This window comes from Taudactylus pleione, unplaced genomic scaffold, assembly GCF_031769625.1.
Source record: "Taudactylus pleione unplaced genomic scaffold, aTauple2 ptg000792l, whole genome shotgun sequence".
NCBI classification, from domain to species: Eukaryota; Metazoa; Chordata; class Amphibia; order Anura; family Myobatrachidae; genus Taudactylus; species Taudactylus pleione.
In genome coordinates, this window is record NW_028285194.1 from 7625134 (window position 1) to 7651138 (window position 26005).

Consider the following 26005-nt stretch of genomic DNA (forward strand, 5'->3'; position numbering starts at 1 on the left):
CAGTGAAGATCTTAGCAGATCATGATTTAAGTGACTTTGAAAATAAAATTTGGATTTTCACATGAAACAAGTAAACGGCTGTACCGCAACTATACAGCATCAGGGTAGACATACAGCGTGCAACTCTGCTGTGGCCGAAAGAAACGCTTGGCAATAGTGGATGGCATTGTCTGGCACACTTTGCAACATCCGTCCGACATGTGATATTGAAACAGATATCAGCAAAATTTAATGCTGGAGCCAGAAGTATCATCAGCGTCTGAACAGTGCAATGTTCCCTTTTTTTCTATGGGGTATAGAAGCTGACCGCCCACTCAGGTCCCATTGCTGACCCCATGGCACAAGGCTCTGCGCATTGGCTGGGCTCGTGAATACTGCCACTGGACACAAGACTACTGGAAACGTTCAGTCTGGCCCGATGGGTCAAGGTTCCAACTGGTTTGGGCAAATGGATGAATACGCATGTGGGGAAAACCCACAAGCCAAAGGACACCACATCCCATCAATGGACAGTACAGGATGGCGGTGGCTCTGTTATGGAGTGGGGTGTTTTTAGCTGTCACGCATTAGGACCCCTGATACATCTGCAGAGATCACTGACTGGCATACGCTACGTAACCATCCTTACAAAACATTTGCACCATTCATGTCATGCAATCACTCGCACGGGAGCGGACTCTTTCAGCACGACAATGCATCACCGCATAGGTTCTTAGCCACCAGATTACAGCTGGAGGAGAATTCTTCTGAGTTTGGCACCATTAGTTGGCCCCCTTGTTCGCCAGATTTGAACCCGATAGAACCATGTGGGATGCAGTTCACCATGCCATCAATAGCAGGATTCCACCACTGGCAAATATTAGTAAATAGTCAGGAGGCATGGTGTACACTATCTACACAGTACTACAGAGATCTTGTGGAGTCCATGCCCCGTTGTGATGCTGCTGTAATCCGATCGAAAGGACCTACGCATTACTACATATGTGTCGCAGTTTTTCTAGAACTTCATTGTATATGACAGATTAATAATCATAATTGGTGAATATAATTTTCTGCCAATATATGACAGAATTACTATCTTTTTACATAAAATGTACTGGATAAATTAGCTAGAATACTATGTCACAGTCCCCACTTTTCCAAAAGTAGGGGATGACTGTATAGTGGTACATTAAATTGGTGTAATGAATGCATACTGTACAGATGAAATGCAGGTTATTACCCAGAAGTGCACAATGGCTAGTGATAAGCAGAGAATCTAGGCTGCTTCGTGGCTGACAGAGATCCAGATTACATTTACTAACCTGTTATTAGTTCTCATAATAACATTAAATGTGCAAAGTTCCTTAGGGTTGTGGAATATTAAATTAATTGATGGATTATGTATTGTATTGCATACTTCCAGTGATAGGATATTTTTGTTTTGACTGAGTCCGTCTGTAACATTATGTAATAAATGGTGGTTTTCTAATGTGAATCCGCTTCACTGATGATTTTATTTATTTGTATGGAACCTAGCGACTTTCTTTCCATTTTCTGATACAGTATTTGTTATTTGAGGATTAGTAATTTTCCTCACTTAAGAAGTAGCAGAGAAACATATTATTGAAGTGTTTTTTTCTTTAACAGGATATTTGTACAACGCAGCGCCAGTCTCTCTGCTTTCTATCTGTATTTATATTCACTTTATTGGCAAAAACCCCCACATTTCCTGCCATGGTGCGCCATTCTCTGCAATAAACGACTTCATATGTAACTACAACACAAAGAAACCAGTGCTACAAGAAATAATGCTACTTCAGATTGGCTATTCTACTTCTTAGAATTCGTTGTGGTTACATGAAGCAAGAGCATAAAAGGGACAATATCCAAAGCAGCACTAATTGAAACTAATCTTGCAATCTGCGCTACATCATTTTCCTTCCAGCAATCGATATAGTTGGAAATTCTGAACCAGGGAGTGAATTTCTGTTCCTTGTTCCATTGACTAATTAAAGGAATAATTTTTTTGTAACCGTTTGCCTCGAAGATATGATAGAAATAGGCAACTTTTAGCAAATGAATAGAGTAGCAGAGCATAAGTACAATACACAATAGCTAACCATAGAATACATATAAAACATTACTAGAACACCACAGACTGTGTAGGTCAAGTAACAGTGGCAAGGATATTGCAACTCGCTGTAGATTGAATAAGAATGCACTGGTGTGTCAATTTAGTACTCAATGACCCTGTACCCAACAGGGGTGAGCAAACAGTGTGGGAGTTACTGAAGGGCAGTAGAAGACAAGGGAGCGGAGCACTGGTGACATGGATAATGATAGGAGGAGAACAAGGGAAGAGGGCCCTGCTTATAAGAGCTTGCATACTAAGCCTTGGGAAGGGGAGAAGAGTTGAAAGTTCAAGAGAAAACTGGGAAGGACACATGGTGGATGTGCAGAGGACAAGAGTGGTGAGTTATAGGGAGGACTGGAATGATTTAATAAAAGTTCCTTTATTAGGGCACGGCTAAAGCTGGGGAGATTGGTAGAACTCCTGACTATGCGAGGGAGTGAGTTCCAGAGGAGCAAGGCATGAGAAGAATTGGTCAGGGAGAAGGCGAGGCGGCTGTCAGAGGACGACCGATACAGATGAGGTTGTAGAAGTAGTATGAGCCCCAAGCTGCCTGCTCATGCTCCAGCCTGGGAGGTCCCATAACCGGCGTCCTATAAACCTTTTGGGATGGTCTGTTTGTGTATTCCCATGCACACCATGTTTGTACCATAATACTAGTACTACTAACAGTGATGCTACAAGTTTTACTTACCGAAACATCTCTTAATTTTTTCTCATATGTAAAGCAATATAAATCAGGGACATCTCCATCTTTTACAAGATCGAAGCTATACTTGTTAGCTGGCTGTGCCACGGTAATCAGCGCCTTCTTTAACTCTTCAACATATTTTGGCCGCTCCATCTCCATATCCGCTGCTTCCCTGGACACATCTTCCTCGGATGCTTTTTGAAAAGACAAAAAGAACATTCAGGAGGTAAGAGTTCCAGATGTGAGCAAATTGGCATGTCATCTGTGAGCTTGGAACATTGTGAATAGCCCTAATTTTTTTCTATTCTTTTTCCATTTGTCTCTTCATATTGTATCAATTTCATCTTCATTTGTATAATGTTGGCTCACAGAACATGGCTCTTTTTTTGTAGGTGCTCTGAAATAATTTGAACATTGATTACAGCAATAAGAATCACAGACAGGAATGAAAACAAGAGAAGTGATTCTTCTACCATGTACGTTCACTTGCGTCATACATTTGTTGCTCAGATGGCTTGCATCTCCGTAACATAAATAATGGCAAATTGCAGCATAAAGCACAGAGAATGACAGCTTTTTATTATGTTATTACAAATGATTACTCTCCCATATCCTTCTATTATTCCATACAGTTACTTCCCTGCATTTATACTAAAACAAGCATTATACTCCATGTGAAAAGAGAGACTTACTTACAATGGTGGTTTAAATTGAGACATTAATGCTAAAATACATGTTGAAAAGTCTACCAATATACATTTTACTAAGGTAATGTTACCAAGAACCACAGTAGTATTTAAATGGTGTTTCCACTTCAGGCAACTTACATTTACAGTTTTGTACAGTACATGCTGATTTGCATATATTATTCACCGAATGATGTTATTGGGCTAGCTTTCTTCAGTGCTGATCACCATGGCCTTCATATCAATCAAGCAAAGTTATAAATATTTGTTGCCCTTCAAAGCAACAACACTATTTTACAGATACAGTTGTTTCTAACACACAGGTTGTTTCTTTGTTGATATATGGTTGTTTGTTTTTTGTTGTGTCTTTGTTAATATTGTGTTGTATCCAAGGACAATTTAATAATTGTCAGTAAAAAGGATTCCTTACTGTATATTTTAATTACTTAAAATAAATAATGACAAATAATTATTTAGTAAGAAAGCCATCTTAGGGGCCAGAAAGTTGTGGCAATTAAGAAATGTTGGATAAAATGATATCACCTTCTCTAAAATGTTTTAATTAAGTGTGGGACCTCTACACCCCCAGTCAAACATTACACTTTTCATTTAGACACTGGTAATACTAATTTGAATAGTAAATATGACATAACTAATGCTTCTATTATGACAATTGATATCATTTTGGTTCCTTCAGTGTTAAAAAAATATGTTTTTCTTCCAGCAAAGCATTTACCGTTATATTTTTTTCCAAAAATGTCCACCAAATTGTTTTTTTCTTATCAAATGATGTAAATAATAGCTATTTAAACCTGATTCAGTAAAATTTTATTAACAAATATGCAGATTTGTTAATACAATGATACTGACATAGGGCTAAACAAATATAAATCTTATTTAGATAATCTGATCATTTAAAGAAATAACAATTTTGGGGATATTACATACATACTTGTGCCATAAACTTTTTTTTTTTTTTTTTTTTAAACTCTTGGAAAAAAGAGCAGCCAGCAGCCAGGCAGCCCAGGATGGTGAGCGATCCTCCCAGAAACCTATCACAGCCGCCCCCATCAGTGTCTGTAGATGGGGGAGTGAAGGGAAGCCAGAGTTTCCCTGAGCTATCTCAGTCTAGATTGCAAGAACACTGTATTCCTGTAAACGCAGGCAGGTAATCCTTTTAGGTTCTCCTCCTTTTGTAGCCCAGCCGGCAGAACGTGCCTGTGGGGATGGTGCAGCGGCAACCGAGGTGCCGTCCGGGTGAGCTGAGCCCGGCAGCTGCTGGAAGACGAGCTTCCAGCAGTTGCTGGGAGGATTCAGATGCCGGCTGCATCAGATACGACCATATCTATAAAAGCCCACCTTGGCATGGTCGAATCTCACGCAACCACGCCAGGAACGTGGTTAATGGGGTATGTCACTGACACCTTCAACCCATTATTAGACAAGATTCACCAGTAGATGTATGGCGGCAATCCTTTAGCCTCTAAAATATTGGAGATTCTCTTAAACTAGCATTTAGCTTTAGGCTTTTATATATCTTTCTTGTGTATTAAATATGTAGGATATTACCTGGGAGGAATATGTGACCACTTATCATTACATCAATTGAGTACAGATACCAATCTATTCCTAAAATCCCTCCTGAGTAAACAGACCACACTCTAGTGCCCAAAGTCTACTGATAATGCAGTGGCCAGCCAGCCGCATCAGTCGGCTGCCGGGGAGAGAGGAGGGGGCCCTTGACGGGCAATGCACGCGGGCCCCCTCCACTCTTATGACAACCCTTAGACCATCATTATGTGATCAGTAAGCACCTAAACAAAAAAACATCCCAGTCTGAGAATGAGGGTCCTAATGTGGTGAGGGACACATCTAAGGAGGTAATACTAGGGGAGAAGGTGACAATAGTATTATGAATACATGTAGGAGATACAGAAGAAAGCTACAGAATTGGTCACTGAAGATGGATAACTATCAGATATTCTCTTCCATGTTGTGGGCAGGTATCAAGATTTAGGGATTTAGGAGGAAGATTTAAACATGGGTTATGTTATAATATCAGAAACCGAGGCAAAGTATTCGCACTAATTGGTATCAAAATAGTTTCCACTGATCAGAGGTACTAGGTAAGTTTTTCTGTTATACACATTATTACTGTTTGTGCCTTTAAAGTACTAGCTCATTGAGCTCATCATTCAATAATGGAAAATGCAATGACTTAGGGAAAGATTAGTTATATAGGGGTGACACATCCGTGTATCCGGCAGGAACATTAGAGGCTCTGCTCAAGGTTCTGTAACAGTTCAATACTTTATTGTAGGGCTTAGCAGTAAGGAGAAGAAATATGTTACATTTTCCTGGACACTCCATCACCCAAACAAACAGACAAATAAAGGTAAAACATAGAGGTAGACTGGGACCCAAAACAATAATTGGAAAAGAGAGAATAGCAGCCATAACTCCAATAAACCACAGCAAGCTAGAAAAGAAAAAGAAACAACGTGAAATCTGCATCTTGTGGGTTCGGATAGAGCAGGTGAAAGTTAAATCGGGGGTGTCCTGAGCAGTACCAGAGCATACCCCTGAAACATTTCCAAAGTTGTATTCAAAGGGAAGAGGGCAGGGAGTCAATGCAGCTCTCCTATGTCTTACATCAGTAAACCTCTCTTTTTGCATGGAAGTAACCAACCAATCCATCCTAAAGACACAGAAAAGATTATCTAAAGAGCGAGAATGAAGGAAGAGTGGGCTGTATCCACGTCTGGAGGATAAATGTTTTTGGCTGCTTCGGATACATCTAATAACAATTTATTTTCCCCCTTAGCCATCTGCATACCCTTAGATAAGATTCCAAAAATGGCCCATTCGGGAGAAAGAGGTAAATAGTTAACTAAGTGGCGTTTAGCATAATGCCACGCCTAAGCCCAAAATTGGCTTATCATAGGACACGCTCAGAGACAGGGCACTACCAGTAGACTTATATTTGTGACAGGAGTGATTCTCTGCAACCAGATCAAGCACCTGCGATGAGGGGAGAGATATGCTCTATGGAATATGTTAAAAAGCTCAGTGATGCCATTGGGAGTAACAGAATCACCAAGTGTCCACAATATTAAGGGTATGATCAAGGAAGGGAAATGATTCCTACACTGTGCCAGGACCGTTTTTAACATGAAACATGAAATTGCTTTATGTGTAGGGTTCTTAATTTATTATTACTGTTATTATTATTATTATTATTCCTTTATCTCCAAAGTAAACTGTTCTCTAACCCCTCCTTATGATTTAATCCTTCCATTTTCTTTATTTTTTTTAATAAACGTATTTTAGAGAGATTCCAATAAAATAGGGCAAGAGAGACCCAGAAATAAACCGATCTCATCTCAGACTGTGACAGGCAAAGAAATGGGCAGAACATCCAGTAAACTCCGGGTTTCCATTCTCTTTATTAATAATATTACCAATAATAATTCTCTTATGTCCTTCTCACTGTCAGATATTCAAAACTGTGTACCCTATATTTTATGTTTGTCTCATGTGCATGTATTACCTGGAACTATGTAATGTGCTGCTGTATGTATGTAACAAAAGCCTTTTCCATCAGAGGCAACTGTATTCCACTCAATGGGGTCCATTCAATTATGCACAAGGCTCTGTAATCACAATGTCTGTGCGACTATGTTTCTGCATGTAAATGCTGGAAGTAGGTTAATGAAGCATCGCTCATTTTTACTGGCAACTCTAAAAATTGCAAACAAAAATGAATTGAATGCAGATTGAACATGTAAAAATAAAGCTGCATAACGGCGGAAAAACCTCTTAAACCCTTGTAACAAACAAAAAGTGTGTGCGTGCGTGCGTGCGTGCGTGCGTGTTTAAGCAAAGGGGAAGTTTAAAGCCACATTAGTACAGAGTATTAATTACCTGCACTCAAATAGTAAAACCACAAGTGTAAATAAGAAAGCTGGCTGTATTAGTATGACATGAAATGTCAAAAGTAAGGCAAAATACTACAAAATTCTTAAAGAGCTAAATCTTAATTTTCAAATAATATGTAGCTAAAAAGATTTTATTGAAAAATCTGATATAGGAAATTAAAAATTAGGTAAACATAAAACACAAAAGGATGATTGATATTGAAGCTACTGTATGTTACCACTTATGCTTTATATGTTTTATTTTAAATCATGTTTAATTTTCCACACGTGATATCGAAGTACAAACTTTTTAATTACATTTTTAAAATGCATGTTATATTTATGTCACATTGAAACGCTGTAATGAGCATTTATAATAAACTATATTAGTTTGTATTCTGCATCTGTGTGCAGTATGTATATCTATATATATATATATATATATATATATATATATATATATATATATATATATATATATAGAGAGAGAAATAATACAGTGGAAGAACAAACGGTTTCATATTTGTTGGAATATATATAAATAAGGTTTCATTGGACGCCTAGCATTAATGGCACTGTATACATAGGAATATATGGCTGTTATAGTTTGTATCCTGCTGTGCACCCTACATAGTACCTCCCAGTTTTGATTGTTTGAATGGTTTATCGATTGCTGTGATTAGGGAGTAATGATGATACAGTACATTGCAGAAAAAATAAGAGTTATGGCATAACATACCTTTGTTAACTCTTTTTCTTCGAGGTCCATGGGGTCCACAGCCATTACGTTGGGTATGAATCCCGGTCACCAAACAGTTAATACAAACGAGCTCTCTGCTCCCAGGATGCACCGGGTTTCCTCCTCATATACCCCACCTCCTGCCTCAGGTAGCCAGTTCGTTACCAAGCTCAAGCAGGCAGAGACAAACAAAGGGTAAGAAAGAAAAGACCCATACTTACGAGTCCAGACTCTCAAGAGAAGAAACTACGGAAAACCTCCCCCAGAACTACAGGTGCGTCTGGGTGGGTGTCCTGTGGACTCCATGGACCTCGAAGAAAAAGAGTTAACAAAGATATGTTATACCATAACTCTTATTTTCTTCTTCGGGGTCCATGGGGTCCACAGCCATTACGTTGGGGATATCCCAAAGCACTAACCCTGCCGGCGGGGACGCTCCTGACTCTCAGAAGAGAGGAGAATCCTACGCCCGATGGAGGCATCCTGAGAGGCAAAAGTGTCAAAGGCGTAAAATTTGACAAAGGTATGGGTGGAAGACCATGTGGCTGCTTTACATAATTACTCAGCAGAAGCACCCCGGTGGGCCGCCCATGATGGACCTACCGCCCTAGTAGAATGTGCCGTCACTGACTCCGGCACACGCATACCAGCCTGTGTATAAGCCAATGAAATTGCCATGCGAATCCACCTGGCCAGTGTCTGTTTATTGGCTGGCCAGCCACGCTTATGACAACCATAAAGCACAAAAAGTAAATCGGACTTCCTCCATTTGCTCATGCGTTTAACATAAATTCTCAACGCACGGACCACATCCAGGGAAGCCTCACCTTGTGAGAGACTTGTGCCCTGAAATGCTGGAACTACTATTTCTTCATTAATATGAAATTTAGACACCACTTTCGGAAGGTAACCCTCCCTAGTACGTAGTACTGCTCTATCTTGATGAAATATCAAGAACGGCTCCCGGAAGGAAAGCGCAGCTAAATCCGACACTCTACGTGCAGATGCCATAGCAAGGAGGAATACAGTCTTTGCTGTTAGCCACTTGATGTCTATTGAATTTAAAGGCTCGAACGGAGGAGCCTGTAAAACCTTCAGAACTAGAGTCAAGTCCCACGGATCAACCGGGGAAATGAAGGGAGGCTGAATCCTCAACACCCCCTGAAAAAAGGTCTTTATATCTGGTCTCAGAGCAATTTTACGTTGGAACCAGACTGAAAGAGCTGACACCTGTACCCTTAAAGAGGCCAGGCGTAGCCCTTTTTCCAGACCGCTCTGAAGAAAATCCAGCACTCTGGATATCAGGAATTTATGTGGATCATACCCTTTCAGTTCACACCACTGAAAGAAAGTATGCCAAACCCTATAATATATACGGGCTGAGGATGGTTTCCGTGCCTTCAGCATCGTCCGTATAACAGACTCGGAAAACCCCTTTTCCCTCAAGACGGAGGCCTCAAGAGCCATGCCGTCAAAGATAGCCGATGAAGATCCGGGTACCAGCAGGGACCCTGTAGCAACAGACCCGGTCACAATGGCAGAGGCCATGGAGTGTCTATGGAGAGAGAGACCGTAGATCTGTGAACCAGTGCCGTCTCGGCCACGCCGGAGCTATTAATATGAAGGTGCTGCCCTCTTGTTTGATCTTTCTGACCACTCTGGGCAGAAGAGCAAACGGGGGAACCAGATATACCAGCTTGTAACGCCACTTTACAGTCATTGCGTCTACAAACTCGGCTCTCGGATCTCTTGTCGAGGATCCGTACCTGTGAACCTTGTTGTTCCTTCTTGATGCCATCAGATCTATTTCTGGTAGACCCCACCTGTCCACAAGGTTCCGAAAACCTGTGGATGTAGGGCCCATTCCCCTGCATTTATCTCTTGCCGACTGAGAAAATCGGCCTCCCAATTCAGGATTCCTGGAATGAACACGGCAGATATCGTGGGCAGATGAGTCTCTGCCCATACCAGGATTCTTGATACCTCTGCTAAGGCGGCCCGACTCCTCGTGCCCCCTTGATGATTTAGGTAGGTGACCGCGGTGCGATTGTCCGACTCTATCTGCACCGACCTGCCCTTTAAGATTTCCTGAGCCTGCACTAAAGCTTTGAATATAGCTCTTAGTTCCAGGATATTTATCGGTAACCGGCTTTCCGTCACTGACCACTTTCCTTGGAAAGTGTGTGACCCAGTCATCGCCCCCCAACCTTTTAGACTGGCGTCGGTTTTGACTAATGTCCAATCCGACACCCAAAAGGGGCGACCCTGCCTGAGATGCTTTGTCTGCAACCATAAGGTCAGGGACAACCGTACCTCTGGAGAGAGATGCAGCAGCTGGGACCTGATTGTGCGATGATCCTTGTTCCAGCGAGACAGAATGAATTGCTGCAGTGGTCTGGAGTGGAATTGAGCGTATTCCACCATCCTGAAGGTGGCCACCATCGACCCCAGGACCTGCATAGCTACTAGAAAGGATATTTGCCTGTTGCGAAGCAACCTGCGCAATTCGTGATTGTAGAGCAAGGATCTTCTCCTCCGGCAGATATATTCTCTGCACCACGGAGTCCAATCTCGCTCCCAAATGACACATCTGTTGTACCGGACAGGGTGACGACTTTTGCCAGTTTATGATCCAGCCGTGACTGTACAGACATTATACTGTCAGCCTCAAATGATCCTGTAACTGCTGTGGGGACTGCCCAAGCAACAGGAGGTCATCCAAGTAAGGCAAAATCCTGACGCCTTGGCGCCTGAGGCATGCCATTATCACTGCCATCACCTTGGTGAATACCCGAGGGGCTGTGGACAGGCCAAACGGCAGGGCCTGGAACTGAAAATGTTCCTCCCCTACCGCAAAACTAAGAAATTTTTGATGAGCCTGTGTGATTGGGATGTGAAGCTAGGCATCTTGTATGTCTAGGGACACCATATAGTCCCCCTGTTCCATTGCCAACACAATCGATCTCAATGTTTCCATCCTGAACCTGGGGGCTCGAACAAATTTGTTGAGCTCTCTCAGATTTAGAATAGGCCGGTATGACCCATTCGGTTTCAGAACCCCTCTCGGAACTGGTTCTCTGGCACCGGAATCACTACTTCTGATGCTAGTAAGGCAAGAATAGCCTTCTGAAGGGCCAAAGCTCTTTCTGAACCCACCTGCAGGTTTACACAAAAGAACCTTTGAGGAGGTGTCCTCCAAAACGTCAGGGCGTACCCTCGGGAAACAACTCCCCGAACCCAGGCATCCTCCTTCGTGAGGTGCCAGGGCTCTGAGAACCGAATCAGTCGGCCCCCACCCTGGGATCCCCCAGGGGGAGGCCCTTCCCATCAGGCCACTGGTTTATCCTGGACGTTTGTTCTGCCAGGGCTTCCTGGGTCCTGCCTTTCTTGGTGGAAATCTCGCTGAGGGCTGACCTTTGGTTGCTGATGGTAAACCTGCCGTCTTTGAGACTGCCATGGAGGATACAATTTTGTCCAGTTCTGGACCAAAGAGCACACCTCCTGTGAATGAAAGGAATTCTAGGGCCTTTTTGGACCCGACATCTGCCCTCAAATCCTTCAACCAGAGGATCCCACGTGCCACCACGAACTCAGCTGAAACTTTAGAGGAAAGGATCCCTGCATCCAAGGCGGCATCACCCAAATAAGAGGCCCCTTCTCTAATAAAGGAGATCATATCCAATTGCTCCTTAGAGGCATCTGGTAAAGACTCCGTCAGAGTTTTGGCCCACTCCTCAATAGCTCTTGCTACCCAGGCAGTGGCCATAGCTGGGCGGGTGGCCGTTCCTGCCAGCGAAAAAATTGATTTGAGACAAGACTCCAGTCTCCTATCCGTGGTTTCCTTCAGCGAAACTGCTGGGATTAGCAAAGTGGTACGTTTAACCAACTGTGCCACATGCGCATCAACTGATGGTGGATTCTCCCACTTGGCACAGTCCTCTGCTGGAAAAGGATATAGAAGCGCCATTCTTTTAGAAGAATGGCTTATTTTATCCGGACGGACCCAGGCTTCCTCCATAAGTTCTGATAAATGTTCAGACTTTGGGAATTCTGCCTTAACCACTTTTTGGCGCTTGAACAGGGGGGCTTTCCTAAGCGGAAGATCCCCTTCCTCGATATTTAACACTGATTTTACAGCCCTTATCAGAAAAGGGACATCGGCTACTGGGAAATGATCATCACCCTCCTCGGAGCTAGACTCCTGCGAAAAGTCCTGTGCCTGTTCCTCGGAGGAGGAGGAGGCACTCGAGTACTCACCCATGTAAGGCGGTACATGGCGCCTAGAATTAGGCTGCTTTGGCTTGACAGCCTGAGGCTGAAAAACCCCCGAGGATGATGCCATAACCTTACCAGCACCAAGGTCCATCCAACGCGGCCACATCATGGGCATAGGATGCATCTGCTGAGGCAAACCCCAAACCGGTGGTACCGGGGCAGCCAGCCATTCCGCCACCTGAGCCATAACCTGAGAAAATGATGCCCAAGGAGGCTCAGGGCCTGAAACAGGCAAACTTAATTGGTGTGGTGGCTGTCTGAAACAGTTCCCACAAAGCCCATTTTGTAGAAAGTCCTGTGGGGACAAACCTGCCTTGCAGGCTACACAGGATATCAGCAACGGGGCTCCCACCACCTGACCCTCAGACTCCTTAGACATAACACTATGCCACTGGTTCTGAGTGTATATGTGCTGCTTTCTACTCTCAACCCACACATCTGTAGCAAGGGAAGGGGAGAGACAGTGACAGTATACAGGAATTACAGTTCTTTTACAGAAGAAACAGTATCCATACACAACAATCACATGTCATGCATAAATACTCTGCGAGCCATATGCACATAAGCTCTCACTACCATAATCAGCCTCAGCTTAGGTAGGATAGAGCCCAGTAAAAACCTAGACCAGCAGTAGGCAAGGTATACAGGGAGACTGCCCAGCGTCCCTTTTGTAGAAGCAGCGTTCAGAGAGCAACTGACATACACTCTGGCTGCCCTATATGGAGGCTGGGAGGAACAATCCACAATCAACTGTGCCAGAGGACTGAACTAGCGTGTGGATTGGGGGAGGGGCCGCCGGGGAAGAGTACCTCCCCTATGCTGCTTGGACCTGCCCGGTAAACTGACCTGGCCGCCGCCACAAGCCCCGGCTGGTCAGGAATATCAAATCCCGGCAGTCTAGGCTAGGAGAACAAGCCGTATGCCTCCTGACTGCAGCGCGCCTCCGGCCAGTCTCACCGCCGGAGGCCGAACCGCCACGTGGTCCCGGCGTCAGCGGCCGCCGCGACCACCTGCTTACCTGCCATCCCCTTGATGCGGTTGCGGTCCAGGGCCAGACAGCCCCTGCCGAATCCCCTGCCAAGGACCTGCCGAGGCTAGCGGTGCGGCGCCGGAGGAGGTAGTTGCAGCGCGTGGCCGGTGCGCCTCCAATCAGGAGCGAGGCTGCTTCCAGGACAGCTCAGACCACCCGCTGAGATAGAGAGTAAAACTCCCTTTTTTTTTTTTATGTACTCGTCTGCAGGACTGCTCCAGCAGTCCCGCTGTCTATGTGGTGAACACACAAAACAGGAAGAACTGGCTACCTGAGGCAGGAGGTGGGGTATATGAGGAGGAAACCCGATGCATCCTGGGAGCAGAGAGCTCGTTTGTATTAACTGTTTGGTGACCGGGATTCCTACCCCAACGTAATGGCTGTGGACCCCATGGACCCCGAAGAAGAAATGCACTGAAATAAATGTAGCACCGTGCGAGTGCCAAGCAGTATTGCACCACCAGCTCACTATACAACACATATATAACATACCTATGTCCTTTAATGAAGGATGATAGCATATTTATTTTGAGCACCATCTATAAAGTGCATGCAATATTGTGCTGTTTCCTCAGTCTGTCTCCTACTTTTTTTTTTTTACTATGTCCTTGATTTGGTAATCGGAAACACATACAGTATACTGTAAGTCTATCTCTATTATAAGAGAAAGTGGACGGCAGGCAAGCCCTTGGCTATAAGGGGAAAATTCCATTTCAGCAAGGTCTGCAAAGTGGAATCGGTATGTAGTCCCGACTGAGGGGAGTAACTACCCTAACCATCCCCTCTTCCCCTCCTTAACCCTAACACTCCCTTAGGGTGCCTATCCCTAAACTCCCCCCCTTGTGCCTAACCTCCCCCCAGGGGTGCCTAAACCTAACACCTCCTCCCGCACCCTAAACCTAACCCTCTCGGGGGGGGGGGGGGGCGGGTGCCTAACTCTAACCGCCCCCCGGGGATGTCTGACCCTAAACGCGGCATCCACTCCCGACGCCCGGCTTACCTACGATCGGGATGCCGGGCGTTGGGATTTCGGCGTGGGGCTAATGATAGGCGTCAGTATTTAGTCGCCTATCATTAGTCCCATGCCGGGATTTCACTGTTGGGAAGCTGGTGGTCGGCATTTAGACCGCCGGCTTCCTGAATACATACCCCTGCAAAGTGGCGTGGGAACGTCGGCACCTGGTGACCACTAACATAGCTAATTACACCATAGAGGCGCATTGGAAAATGAGTGATGATGATGTATAATTCTCAGGAATGTATGCACCCGAACATCGCGGCAACACATTGAAGCTAATTTCATTGCCCCTTAGGGGACTGATTCACTCCTAATTGGATAGGGCCATAAAACTTAGTTAAAAGTTGGGACGATCTGCAAACTGAAAGATTAGCCTGGGAAGTGATAGCAGGCCTGCAAAGTCACATGATGCCAATTGGATCAGACCAGACATCATTGGCCCCGTGAACTGGTGACCTCTTTCACAACTCCAGCAAACCTGCATTCACTAAGAAATACAAATGTCAGCACTGTGAAAACCTTCATTGCTGAAGCAAATTGGACTTAAACATAATGTGTTACCTGTATGTGGACAGCAATGGTGGCTGCCTATAGACTGTGAGGCAAGTACCCTTAGCAGTCTATTGAGGCACATGCAATAATGTGGAAGCATACAGGGATATATTGACCCTTATAGGGAGACTTAGTGGTATCATACAAGGTTATCTATTGGCTATATGATTGCATATGAAGGTATACTGGTGGGGTATATAATGGGCATGTACATAAGACAGTTGGGTCATAAGTGCATGCATATTCCACGTGCATTAAATACATAGGGGAAGATGTATCAAACTTTTGAGATTAAGTTGAGATATTGCCTATAGCAACCAAACAGCATCTACCTATCATTTATCTACCAAATGACAGTTAGAAGCTGACTGGTTGCTACGGGTAACTTCTCCACTTTATCTCAGGAAGGTTTGATACATCTCCCCCATAAGCTTTATGAACAATTGTAGCTTTATATCTTTTTATTAATTACTTTTATAATCCTACCATCAGGTATTTTCTCTGCACAAACATGCATTAGAGTCTATTCCTGAGGTTCCCAAACAGTTCAGGTTTTAAAGATATCCATGGATGAGCACAGGTGGTTAAATCAAAATGACTGAGGAACTAATTAAGTCACCAGTTGATATCTCTAAAACCTGTACTGTTGGGGAGCATTGAGGACCGTGTGGATGGAGATTAAAGTACCAACCAATCAGCTCCTGTCATTTTTCAAACACAGCCTGTAAAGTGACAGGCGGATTGGTTGGTCCTTTGTCTTCATCCACCTTATCTCTATCCAAGGCTTAGTACAAAGGACCTAATTCAGACTAGGGATGTGCAGGCTCGAATAGGTTCGAGTTTGCACGTTGAGTTCGGATTTTTCCCTCCAAAAAAACGGAACTCAGAAAGAGGCAAAACGTCATCTTGCATGGACGAACATCATCATTCCTGTACTTTTGTCCAGGAATGATGATGTTCGTCCATGCAAGATGACGTTTTGCCTCTTTCTGAGTTCCGTTTTTTTGGAGGGAAAAATCCGAACTCAACGTGCAAACTCGAACCTATCCGAGCCTGCACATCCCTAATTCAGACCCACTCGCTAAGAAGCATTCGCTCGTAGATGCTGCTGGTTCACATTGTGCGCTTGCATCGCAGCCGCGTGTGCGAACCAGCACGAGAGATTGGGAAGCATTCGCTCGCTGCGCATAGACTGCCTAGCAGAGTGAGTGACAAGACATGCCATTTGTGGGTGATGACAGGTGCTGGCCGCTAGAAATGGGGAAGTGGAGATGTGAACGCAGGCATGCCTGAGCGTCTCAACGCAGTTTAGTGCTAATGCCTTGGCGTGCGATCGCCAGCCTTGCTGAATTTGCATATGCATCGAGTGAGCGGGTCTGAATCAGGTCCATAGACCCCTAATTGTTGTCTGTATGCAACGCCAATACTGAAATGAATCTGCCCACAATAGCATACATTTGAAGAATTTCATGGAAAACAAAATTTGAAATACATTTTAGAATGTACTGGATCACTAATGCCATGATAAATATATGTATCTTCTAAATTTACCTTCACCAACCCATGCAGCGTGGCCGTCACACAGCGTCACAGCAAATCCTTTGCCCAAATCTTCTCCCCAACCAATCTGCAGGAAATATGTAGCCTCTGGGTCAGAAACAACAGTGATTTTCCTCACTTTCTTCTCCATGATCATTTGAAAGTATCTGTATGAAACAAAAAATAAATCACAGAACTTGCTGGTTAGACTTTCAGATAAATAAAAGCCACAAAAATACACTGTCATTGTAGGATTCTAGCTGCTACCCTGGTGTCAGGAGCTACCCCTCCCATTTACCTTTTCTACCTGTACCCCCTCGGAAATCATTTCACTAGGCTGTTTTACAAAATCAGGGTTCAAACTATAGAGTTCAATCCATAACACAGAGGTAGGCAATGTCCAGCACTCCTACTGCTGTGGGACTACACAATCAATCAGCATGCACTGCCCCAGTTGTAGCATGCCCCAACAGCAGAGCATGCTGGGATGTGTAGTTCCACCATAGCTGGAGTGCCACACAATTCCTGCCCCTGTTATATATATATATATATATATATATACACACATACATACACGCACATATAGTAGTTGTTGTAAACAGATGACCTAAAAAAAAATAAAAAAATATTTATATTGTCAAATATTGTAATTATATCACCTGACATGAATTAGACAGTTTTTATCAACACTTGACAACCCCATTTAGGTGGGGGTCTCACGCCACTGCCACAGAAACATCCCAGAGAAGATTCTCTGCAAACCTCTTGAGGCAGTAAATGTTAAACCAGCATCATAGATAGTGAAAGAGTGTGCAAATTAAAAGTCAGAGGGAAAGAGCACTTACGGCCTTAGCGTAATATGTAATACCAGTTAAACCTTTAACCACTTGCCTGGCCAGGTTGCGTTGTTTGCAACCTGCAGTAACGCACAGTGGGCTGCTGACGGAAGTTAATCATTCAGCAGCCGCCGACAAAAAAAACAGACCTCCCGACCCCTCTGCATTCCTGCAATCACCCCCAATGACTGCTGTGCTGCCAATTGGTCAGCAGGGCCGTAGCTAGGGTAGTGCGGCCGGTGCCATCGCACAGGGCACCACAGGTCAGGGGGCACTGTTTGGGCCTGTCATATTTCTGTTTATTATCATTCTCACTTGTAGTTTCCTCTTATTTCATCCCCAGCATCTCTTGGCCTCTCCTATCTCTTCCCTGGCCCTTCCTCATGAGACCATTCCCGTTTTCTGGGTGCATTATGTCCCTTTGAAAAATGAGGGGGGCGTCAATGCTCTTTCTGGCACAAGGCACCAAAAAGTCTAGTTACGGCTCTGTTGGTCAGCATGGCAGGACGCCTCACTCGGCGGGTGCAGAAAGCAGCAGCCGCTAGGGATAGTAAATTGAACCCCCCAGTCTTCTACTGTGTACCATGCAGCTCATCAGAGGAGCAGCTGCTGGGGAAATTAAAGTTGTTATAGTAACGATGCTCCAAACATTGATGGTCCAATATATTGGTGACTAATATTAAAAAAATTATGTTAGGTGTTTCAAATATATATATATATATATATTTTCTTAATAAAAACGTGTGGGATAAGTTATAAATAGATGTTCTTGATCTAATTCAATCATAAAAAAAAACTATTTCTAAAGGTTTTTTGGAAAACAAATTGTCAGTTAAGTACATAAGTGCCAAATTTCTGCTTACTTAATGTGAGAAGGAATTATTTGATACCACTTTGCAGTCTTCAAAACCAAGGTATCTTATTATGCAGGTTATTGCGAACACAATCTGTAATAATTATAAAACACTCTCTGGTACAATAGCACAAAACAATATAGATTTATTCAATAAAAAATCCCATTAAAGGGCCTATCCATTAGCAGATCTTTCTGAAAGACAAAAGATTTATCTTTTGAAAATTCCTGGGGCTGCGGTAACAGATATCTGTCATGTACATGACAGATTTTTGCAAACGATGAACGATATTGCATGACATCATTCTGGGAGTGAATTGTTTTTGTTTCTATTCATTTTCATTAAAAAAATCGTTCGTCGTTTACCGCGACAGATATCTCTAATAGTACGCATTTTTATCGTTCAGTGCCTATCCATTAGCAGATAAATTGAACGCCTGAACGATAAATCGTTCATCATTCAAATGTATCTGCTAATGGATAGGCCCCTTTAGGATGACTGGGTGCACAATATCCCATTAGGATGACTGAGTGCACAATGTCCTATTAGGAGGACCAACTCCATAAAAAGGAGCAAAAATATGAAGTGATGAAAATACCTGTACTTGTTGCATGGAAAAAAATGAATGTTTCTAATAATCTTAATAAATACACTGAGAGCAAAAAAAGACTAATGAGGCAGGTTCCAATGGACAAATCTTTTTTTTAACTTAATGCTAATTAACAAGTCATGGATATACCTCAGATCACAATGTATGAAATGTATGTACATTGAAAAATTCTCAAAAGGAGTAACACCCTTTCACTATAGACCAGACTATCAGCAGATATCCAAACTAACGAGTATAAGAGTGCAGAGTAACCTAACAGAAACCTTTGTTCCACTGAATTATAGGACCAGAGGATAGAGCGTGGGAAGATCGTGAACAGAGGCTCATATAGGAATTAATGTCCACATAAGGCTATTGATGTCCATGGAGAAAAAAAAACACAATTACAGTATATGAGCTTTCTAACACAATGGATGATGATAAAGCACAGGAGAAAGAAACATTTCACCAAATTTTAGAGCTCATGTTTTGCACTTAACTGCACAACTGTATTAGAACTATAACTGCCTTATTGTCAAGGCCAAAGTGGGATGTGGACCCGAGCAGGTTCCTGAAATTGAAATGAGGCTGGACGAAGAGGATATCTGTTCATTAATGTCCTTCGTAGAAGTAGTGGAGGACGGTGATCCAGACAAGGAAAGTGAAGAGTTAAACCCCACTGGAGAGTTTCGGAGCACCACATCTGGAGCAGCTGAAATGCAGGAACCTAGTACAGGTGCTGGCTAAGGTTGCTGGTGGGGGAGACTCTGTAACGTGTCACAGTCGGCAGAATGGGTCACCAGAACTGAGACGAAACAGACCAACTGCCGGAGATACTAAGAAGTGAAGCGGGAAGCAAAGGAACACTTCAACTTAATACTGCAAACTTGACCGCTGGAACCAAATGAGACTAAAGGAGCACAGAGAGCTAGCACACAGACTAGCTGAGTAAGACGTTGCACTGGAAACTCTAGAGCTCCCAGGAAGCCCTTAAATACCCAGTGTCTGAGCTGGATTGGCTGTCAGAGCCTCCTCTGCATCATGCAGACTGGATTGGCTCATTCCTGTCATGTGGTCAGAGCCAAGATGGTGGCGCCCAGCACCCGGCAGCGTCCATACAGCCTCCCAGGCACCACATCCCTGCCAAGTCAGAGACCCAGTGCTGCCTCTCAGGGACCTGCTTGCGCACCCAACCAGCTGCCAGCAGCCTGCACCCAGACAGGTAATTCCCGAATCCCCCACGGTGCTCCAGTGCGGCCCGTGACACTTATAATATCACACTGACCTCAGATTGGTGGGTTTTGATGAAGACACACTGTCATGTGTTCAAAAGAGCGAAGATTAGGACCGGGTACACATCTAAATGATGGGCAATCTCGACGATGCTCGGGACCAATTCCCTTCGCCCCAGACCATCCAAGATTGCCCGTACATACTATGCGAATTAATGAGCGAGATTCCATCATTAAAAAGGTGCTAAAAAGTTTTTATTTATGCATGTTGTATATATAGGATAACTGATCATGCAATTACATTTATAGTAAACACTGTTAATCCTCACTGTAAATATCCCCATACCCAATTAGCATAAAGTACACAAAGTTTGTTACTTAAGGTGGCAGCCTCATACGCTGTGACAGAGCCACACAATCTAAATGCAGGACAACAGGGATCATGGTCACAACACTATAATTATATACTGCAGTCACTTTGGGGTCACATGCTCTGCAACAGTGGCATTATTTGTGATATTTGCAGTATGTATGGGTATCTTAGGAGAATTCAAATTATCGATTCGAATGTCAAGCTAGGATTTGTTCACTACAGTCATGTGATTTGATATATTTTAGAAGGTTTGACAGGCTGTAATCATGCACAGTGATTTGTGTGAAAATACTTTTGGTCAATATATAATCTTGGCCCACTGTGTATCTTGCAATTTGATCCCCAAGCGTCTTCAAATGACTTTGAGAACAGTTCTACCAAGGTATTGAATATCACACAAATAAACAAGGGACAGACGACAAGACTCCAACACTTCTGGTGTAAAGACTTTCTTTTACTATATTTTACTTTTGAACAATTGTTTCATCACTCAGAGACCAGTAGGAAGAGTTGAATCCCATCACTGGATATCACAATACTAAACTTAAAAACTACAGAAAAAAAAACCCATCATATGCACAAAAGACTTATTTTAAGCAAATCTGCAAAAAAATGTCATTCATTTTGAATATGTTGAAATTTCAAACAAGTTGAAAAAAAAATTAAGGGAAAATATGGGTAAAAACACCATAGACTAACAATGTGTTCCTGGCATAATGCATTTTTTTTTTTTTTTTGGGGGGGGGGGTGTCTTTTTTGCTTTACAATAATAAGAAAAAATATATAGAAAAAACATAAAACTTCTTAAAAAAATGTGGTATATGATGACGACATTCATCATAGCCACATTCATCATGATGACATTAGAATGTTGACATGGCTGTAATTCGTCACATGCTATGAGTACTCAGGCTGCATAGGGCATCGCAGTGGATAATTTATGCACGCCCATGCAACGGTATTCAAACGCACTGGCACCCCTGTTTTGCCGACTACTCCCCCGTCAACCCCCCCCAAATGGCACTTCCTGTCAATCACTCTGCAATGGGTCTGCGTAGTCACTGCGATCGCAGTGACTGGTTCTCGTGCGCTCACTGCGATACATATGCATGCGCAGAACGCAACAATCAGCCGATTGCGGGCGTAATCGCAGTTGTGATCCTTGCTGAAGCAGGCCCTAAGTCGCAAGAATGAGGGGAAAAGTAGCAGAGAAAAGTACCAAAATTAAGAAAAAGAGAACACAGCACAGGAATCGCACCATATGGCACAAAAAGAAGAGATAGGTGTATGAGGGCACATCTGAATATGTGCACCATGCTCCTCTAAGTACTGCACACACCACCATGCTTCCCTAAGCAGACTAGCTCTGAAGAAGTGCAGTGTGGGTAGGTGGATTAATTTTATTATTTTTAGAATTTATTATTTTGGCGCCACAAAGTGTCTGTGGCACTGTAGATTGAATATACATAGAACAGTGTAACAAGAGACTAGATAGAACGATGATAAGGGTGAGAGTGGGGCAATTCACTGTTAGAGGAGTGAGTTACAGGGAGGGGAAGGCAGATCATCACACAATGAGTCTGTACCCAACATAAGGGTGAGCATATAGTATCAGAGTCGCTGAAGGGCACTTGGAGACAAGAAACAAGGAACCTCAGGTAGCATGGAAAGTGCGGAGGGTAGAACATGACGAAGGAGGTCCATGGCCTTGACAGCTTACATACTCATGGCATCAGACAAACATTTTGGCAGAATGGTAGTAGGCTTTCAGGTTTATACTAAATAATGCATTTTGCCTTAATAGTTTGTATTGAAAAACTTCCATTTTGGGCGTTAATGGAATGTTCTAATACAAAAGAGTATTGTGAGGTCTTATTCAAAGTCATAACCTGGGGACCAATGGATAGGCTTAAGGGGTTCCAGGAATTGGGTGCAAAAATGTTATGAAGGCACCTTAAGGTATGCATTCCTTCCTAACAAGCATGGGGATGTGGAATTTATCATCAAGTGACATCTAATCGTAATTGTCACCATGTTACATCTAGGACATGTACCCTGCTGTTATAATTATGGACATATGTCTATATAATAGCTCATGGTAAGGTTCTAAAGGAAAACTATTGCAAAATGTAAAAACTAATTCTGACTGTGCAGATACGAGCCTACACTCTAAAGTTGTTGCAAACTCTAATTACGTTCTTTTTCTTTAGGAGTTAATAAAAGATAACCAAATTAAGAAAAAAATAAGGATATTGTAAAAAAATATATATTTGCTACTAGTTTCACGATAGTTTTCCTACTGTATATGCACCATTTTCATGTGTTCACAGTAATTTTTTAGTTTAAAACCATGTTTATTCATTATTTCTATCTGGCAATACTGGCTCTAGATGCCATAAGTGACATGTTAAAGACCAGGGACCACTTCACAATGGAGACTTCGTGTCATACAAATACTGCTCCACAGACTACGAACAGATGCCTGCAGTTCCCAGCCATTCCACCGCAACCAGTGTCTGACAGTCAGGTTCTCATGTCAGATATGGTCAGAGCAGAGGGTTGACCGCTTGTTGTTTTTTGTATTGAATAAACCACATAAGATATAATAGCCCTGGGGGTAGGTTTGTGAGGTAAACATATATTTATATTGACATATGGTAGTGGTAGGGTGGTTGGGTTTGGGAGACATCCCCTAGGCCAGTGGTTCCCAAACTTTTTTGAATCACAGCACCCTAGAGTATCAGTATTGATTTCACAGCATCCCTAAGCCAATAGTTTGTTATTGAGAAATTCAGAATTTTTTTTAGTATGTAGTAGAGTGAAGTAGATTGTGCTACCAGTCATCATTAGGGTCAGTTATGTGGTGGTGGACAGGTTTGCACTTCTGTTTGTCCACATATTTACATTACATTGACCATAAAAAATTTGATTTGGTGCTAGACCACCAACCTGAGGGACCCCTGCAAGTGTCCCGAGGCACCCCAGCACACATTTTGGGAACCACTGCCCTAGGCATTTATTTTTTTTAAATAAAATAACTAGATCCATTTTGGAAAATATATTCTAAAGTTAATTAAATGAAAAGAAAACTAGATTTTTTTAGCTTTTTGGGGGGAAATAAATAGTTGAGTGGCTAAAATAGTGTACAGCAATGATCACCGAGTACAAAGTACATTTAACTGTATTACAATCCCTCCCTCTCTGCACCACCATCATTATTGTGGTTGGAAAATCAACATACTCTTCTCATCACCCACAATTGCTCAATATACTGCAACTACCAACCCGTTTTCCAAGCTTGTGGTTTAAAGAGGGATAAACTAAACACAGGGTTGGTTATTAGGTAGCATTTGTTCCACATATAAATCCATATAAATGATAGGAATAGAGAATGTCTTGCTTCACATTACTCTGTGAAGCACAGGCGTCTGAAGAAGAACGTACAATTGGAGATCAAAGTTTTTGTTAAATGATAGAATTGTCATTGAATAGGAAGAACAATATAAATCTCATACAGTGGCACATAGCTAAGAGGTCAAATGAGCAAATCTAAGCACAGTTTACAGCATAGAACCAAAATGAGAGTTATACATACAAACATAAAGAAAATAGTGTTTCCTAGGAACATAGGACGCGCATGACCCCAAAAGGATGACCTGTCACATTTAACAGGATTTACACATTTAACAAAACTCATGGTGGCTGCAAGACGGACTAAGTAACAATGTCCTGAATGAACTGAAAATACATTCATTTATTTCCTTAGCTTCACAGAAAGCAACAGTGTTTATATTATAATCTCAGTGATGCTCAACATAAACAGATTTCCTTAAATCCTGCTGTAACATGCAACTGGTTCAGCTGTTGTGGGAACAGTATTCACCCTCATCCAAGCTGAAAGCTGGATAAGTAGAATGATTTCATGATGCCGCACAAAGAGACCTTCTGGGATCACAATACAGTTTCAATTTATAATAGTTCAGTTAGTTTTGCATGGCTTCTTTTTCTTTTAAGAGATTGCATTTCATAGAAAGTAATAGGTTCCATTCATTTATGGTATTTGTATTAATGTAATGCACACAATTTCTACACAATACTGTAATCAGAATTATGTTTGCCTGCTTATCCATGCTTACAGAATAAATATATAGCATGTGCCTGCGACACAGGGCAAGAAGCACAAGGAGTTAGACCAGTGGTCGGGAAACAGGGGTAAATAACCCCATTTGGGGAAAAACTGAAATTCCTAGGGGTAATGGACGGACAGCCGGCCACGCATATGAATCATTGCATGCCCGGCTGTCCGTCCATTACCCCCAGGAATGGAGGTCACTGGCGCCGTGTGCAGCGGCGCACCCGCTGCACCCGGCATCAGTGACCTCCAGGGAGGCTCTATGCCATACGCCCGCTGAGATGTTATTACCAGCGGGCGCCCGGCTCCTTCCCTGAAGCGCCGCATTAGCGGGAGGCTGGAGTTCTCTTCTGAACTCCAGCTTCCGCCTCTCTCCATGCACACTATGGGAGAGACGTCATGACATCTCTCCCATAGTTCCGAGGAGCAGCCGGGCGCACAGGATGGCGGCGGATGCAGGAGCGGAGTTTAAGGTAAATTTTTTGGGTTTTTTTTGTACAAGCAGCACTAAAGGGGCATAACTATGGGGGCACTGCTACAGGGGCATTATATGGGGCACCACTCAGGGGCATAACTATGGGGGCACTGCTACAGGGACATTATATGGGGGCACCACTACAGGGGCACTGCTACTGGGGCATAACTATGGGGGCACTGCTACAGGGGCATTATATGGGGGCACCACTACAGGGGCATAACTATGGGGGCACTGCTACAGGGGCATTATATGGGGGCACCACTACAGGGGCACTGCTACTGGGGCATAACTATGGGGGCACTACTACAGGGGCATTATATGGGGGCACTACTATAGGATTTCCTTCCTTTCAATTCAAGGGGGCAACATCGGCGTATCTAAATATATTTTGGGGTAAAAGGTAAAAAAGTTGCCTGACCCGAGTTAGACAATAGGATTCAAACCAGTCTCCAGCAAGTTTCATAGCCTCTTATTACACCCATATTAAAGAGAGATTATATATATATACATACACAGACAGGTCCATAAATATTGGGACATTGACCGAATTTTCATATTTTGGCCTCTATTCACCACCACAATGACTTTGAAATGAAACAAACAAGATGTGCTTTAACTGCAGACTTTCAGATTTAATTTGAGGGTAATTACATCCAAATCAGGTGAACGGTGTAGGAATTACAACGGTTTCTATATGTGCCTCCCACTTTTTAAGGGGCCAAAAGTAATGGGACTATCAACTCAAAAGCTATTTCATGGACAGGTGTGGGCTATTCCCTCGTTATTTCATTATCAATTAAGCAGGTAAAAGGTCTGGAGTTGATTCTAGGTGTGACATTTGCATTTGGAATCAGTTGCTGTCGACTCTCAATATGAGACTGGCTACTGTTGTACCCATTTTACACCAACTGAAAAACCCGGGTTATTGCCGGGTCAATCCAGGTCAGGCCT

The 26005-nt window shown here is 43.1% G+C and overlaps 1 protein-coding gene across 2 annotated transcripts in view; it reads right to left on the bottom strand.

The window, feature by feature from the left end:
• XRCC4 (X-ray repair cross complementing 4) overlaps nt 1-26005 on the bottom strand; it is a 389606-nt gene that overhangs the window by 294656 nt on the left and 68945 nt on the right. For both annotated transcript variants that reach the window (XM_088457922.1, XM_088457921.1), the window contains exons 2-3: nt 16573-16727; nt 2808-2998 (exon numbers count right to left, since the gene is read on the bottom strand). In XM_088457922.1, the coding sequence (XP_088314048.1) occupies nt 2808-2998; nt 16573-16727 (346 nt within the window). The remainder of the gene's footprint in view (nt 1-2807; nt 2999-16572; nt 16728-26005) is intronic.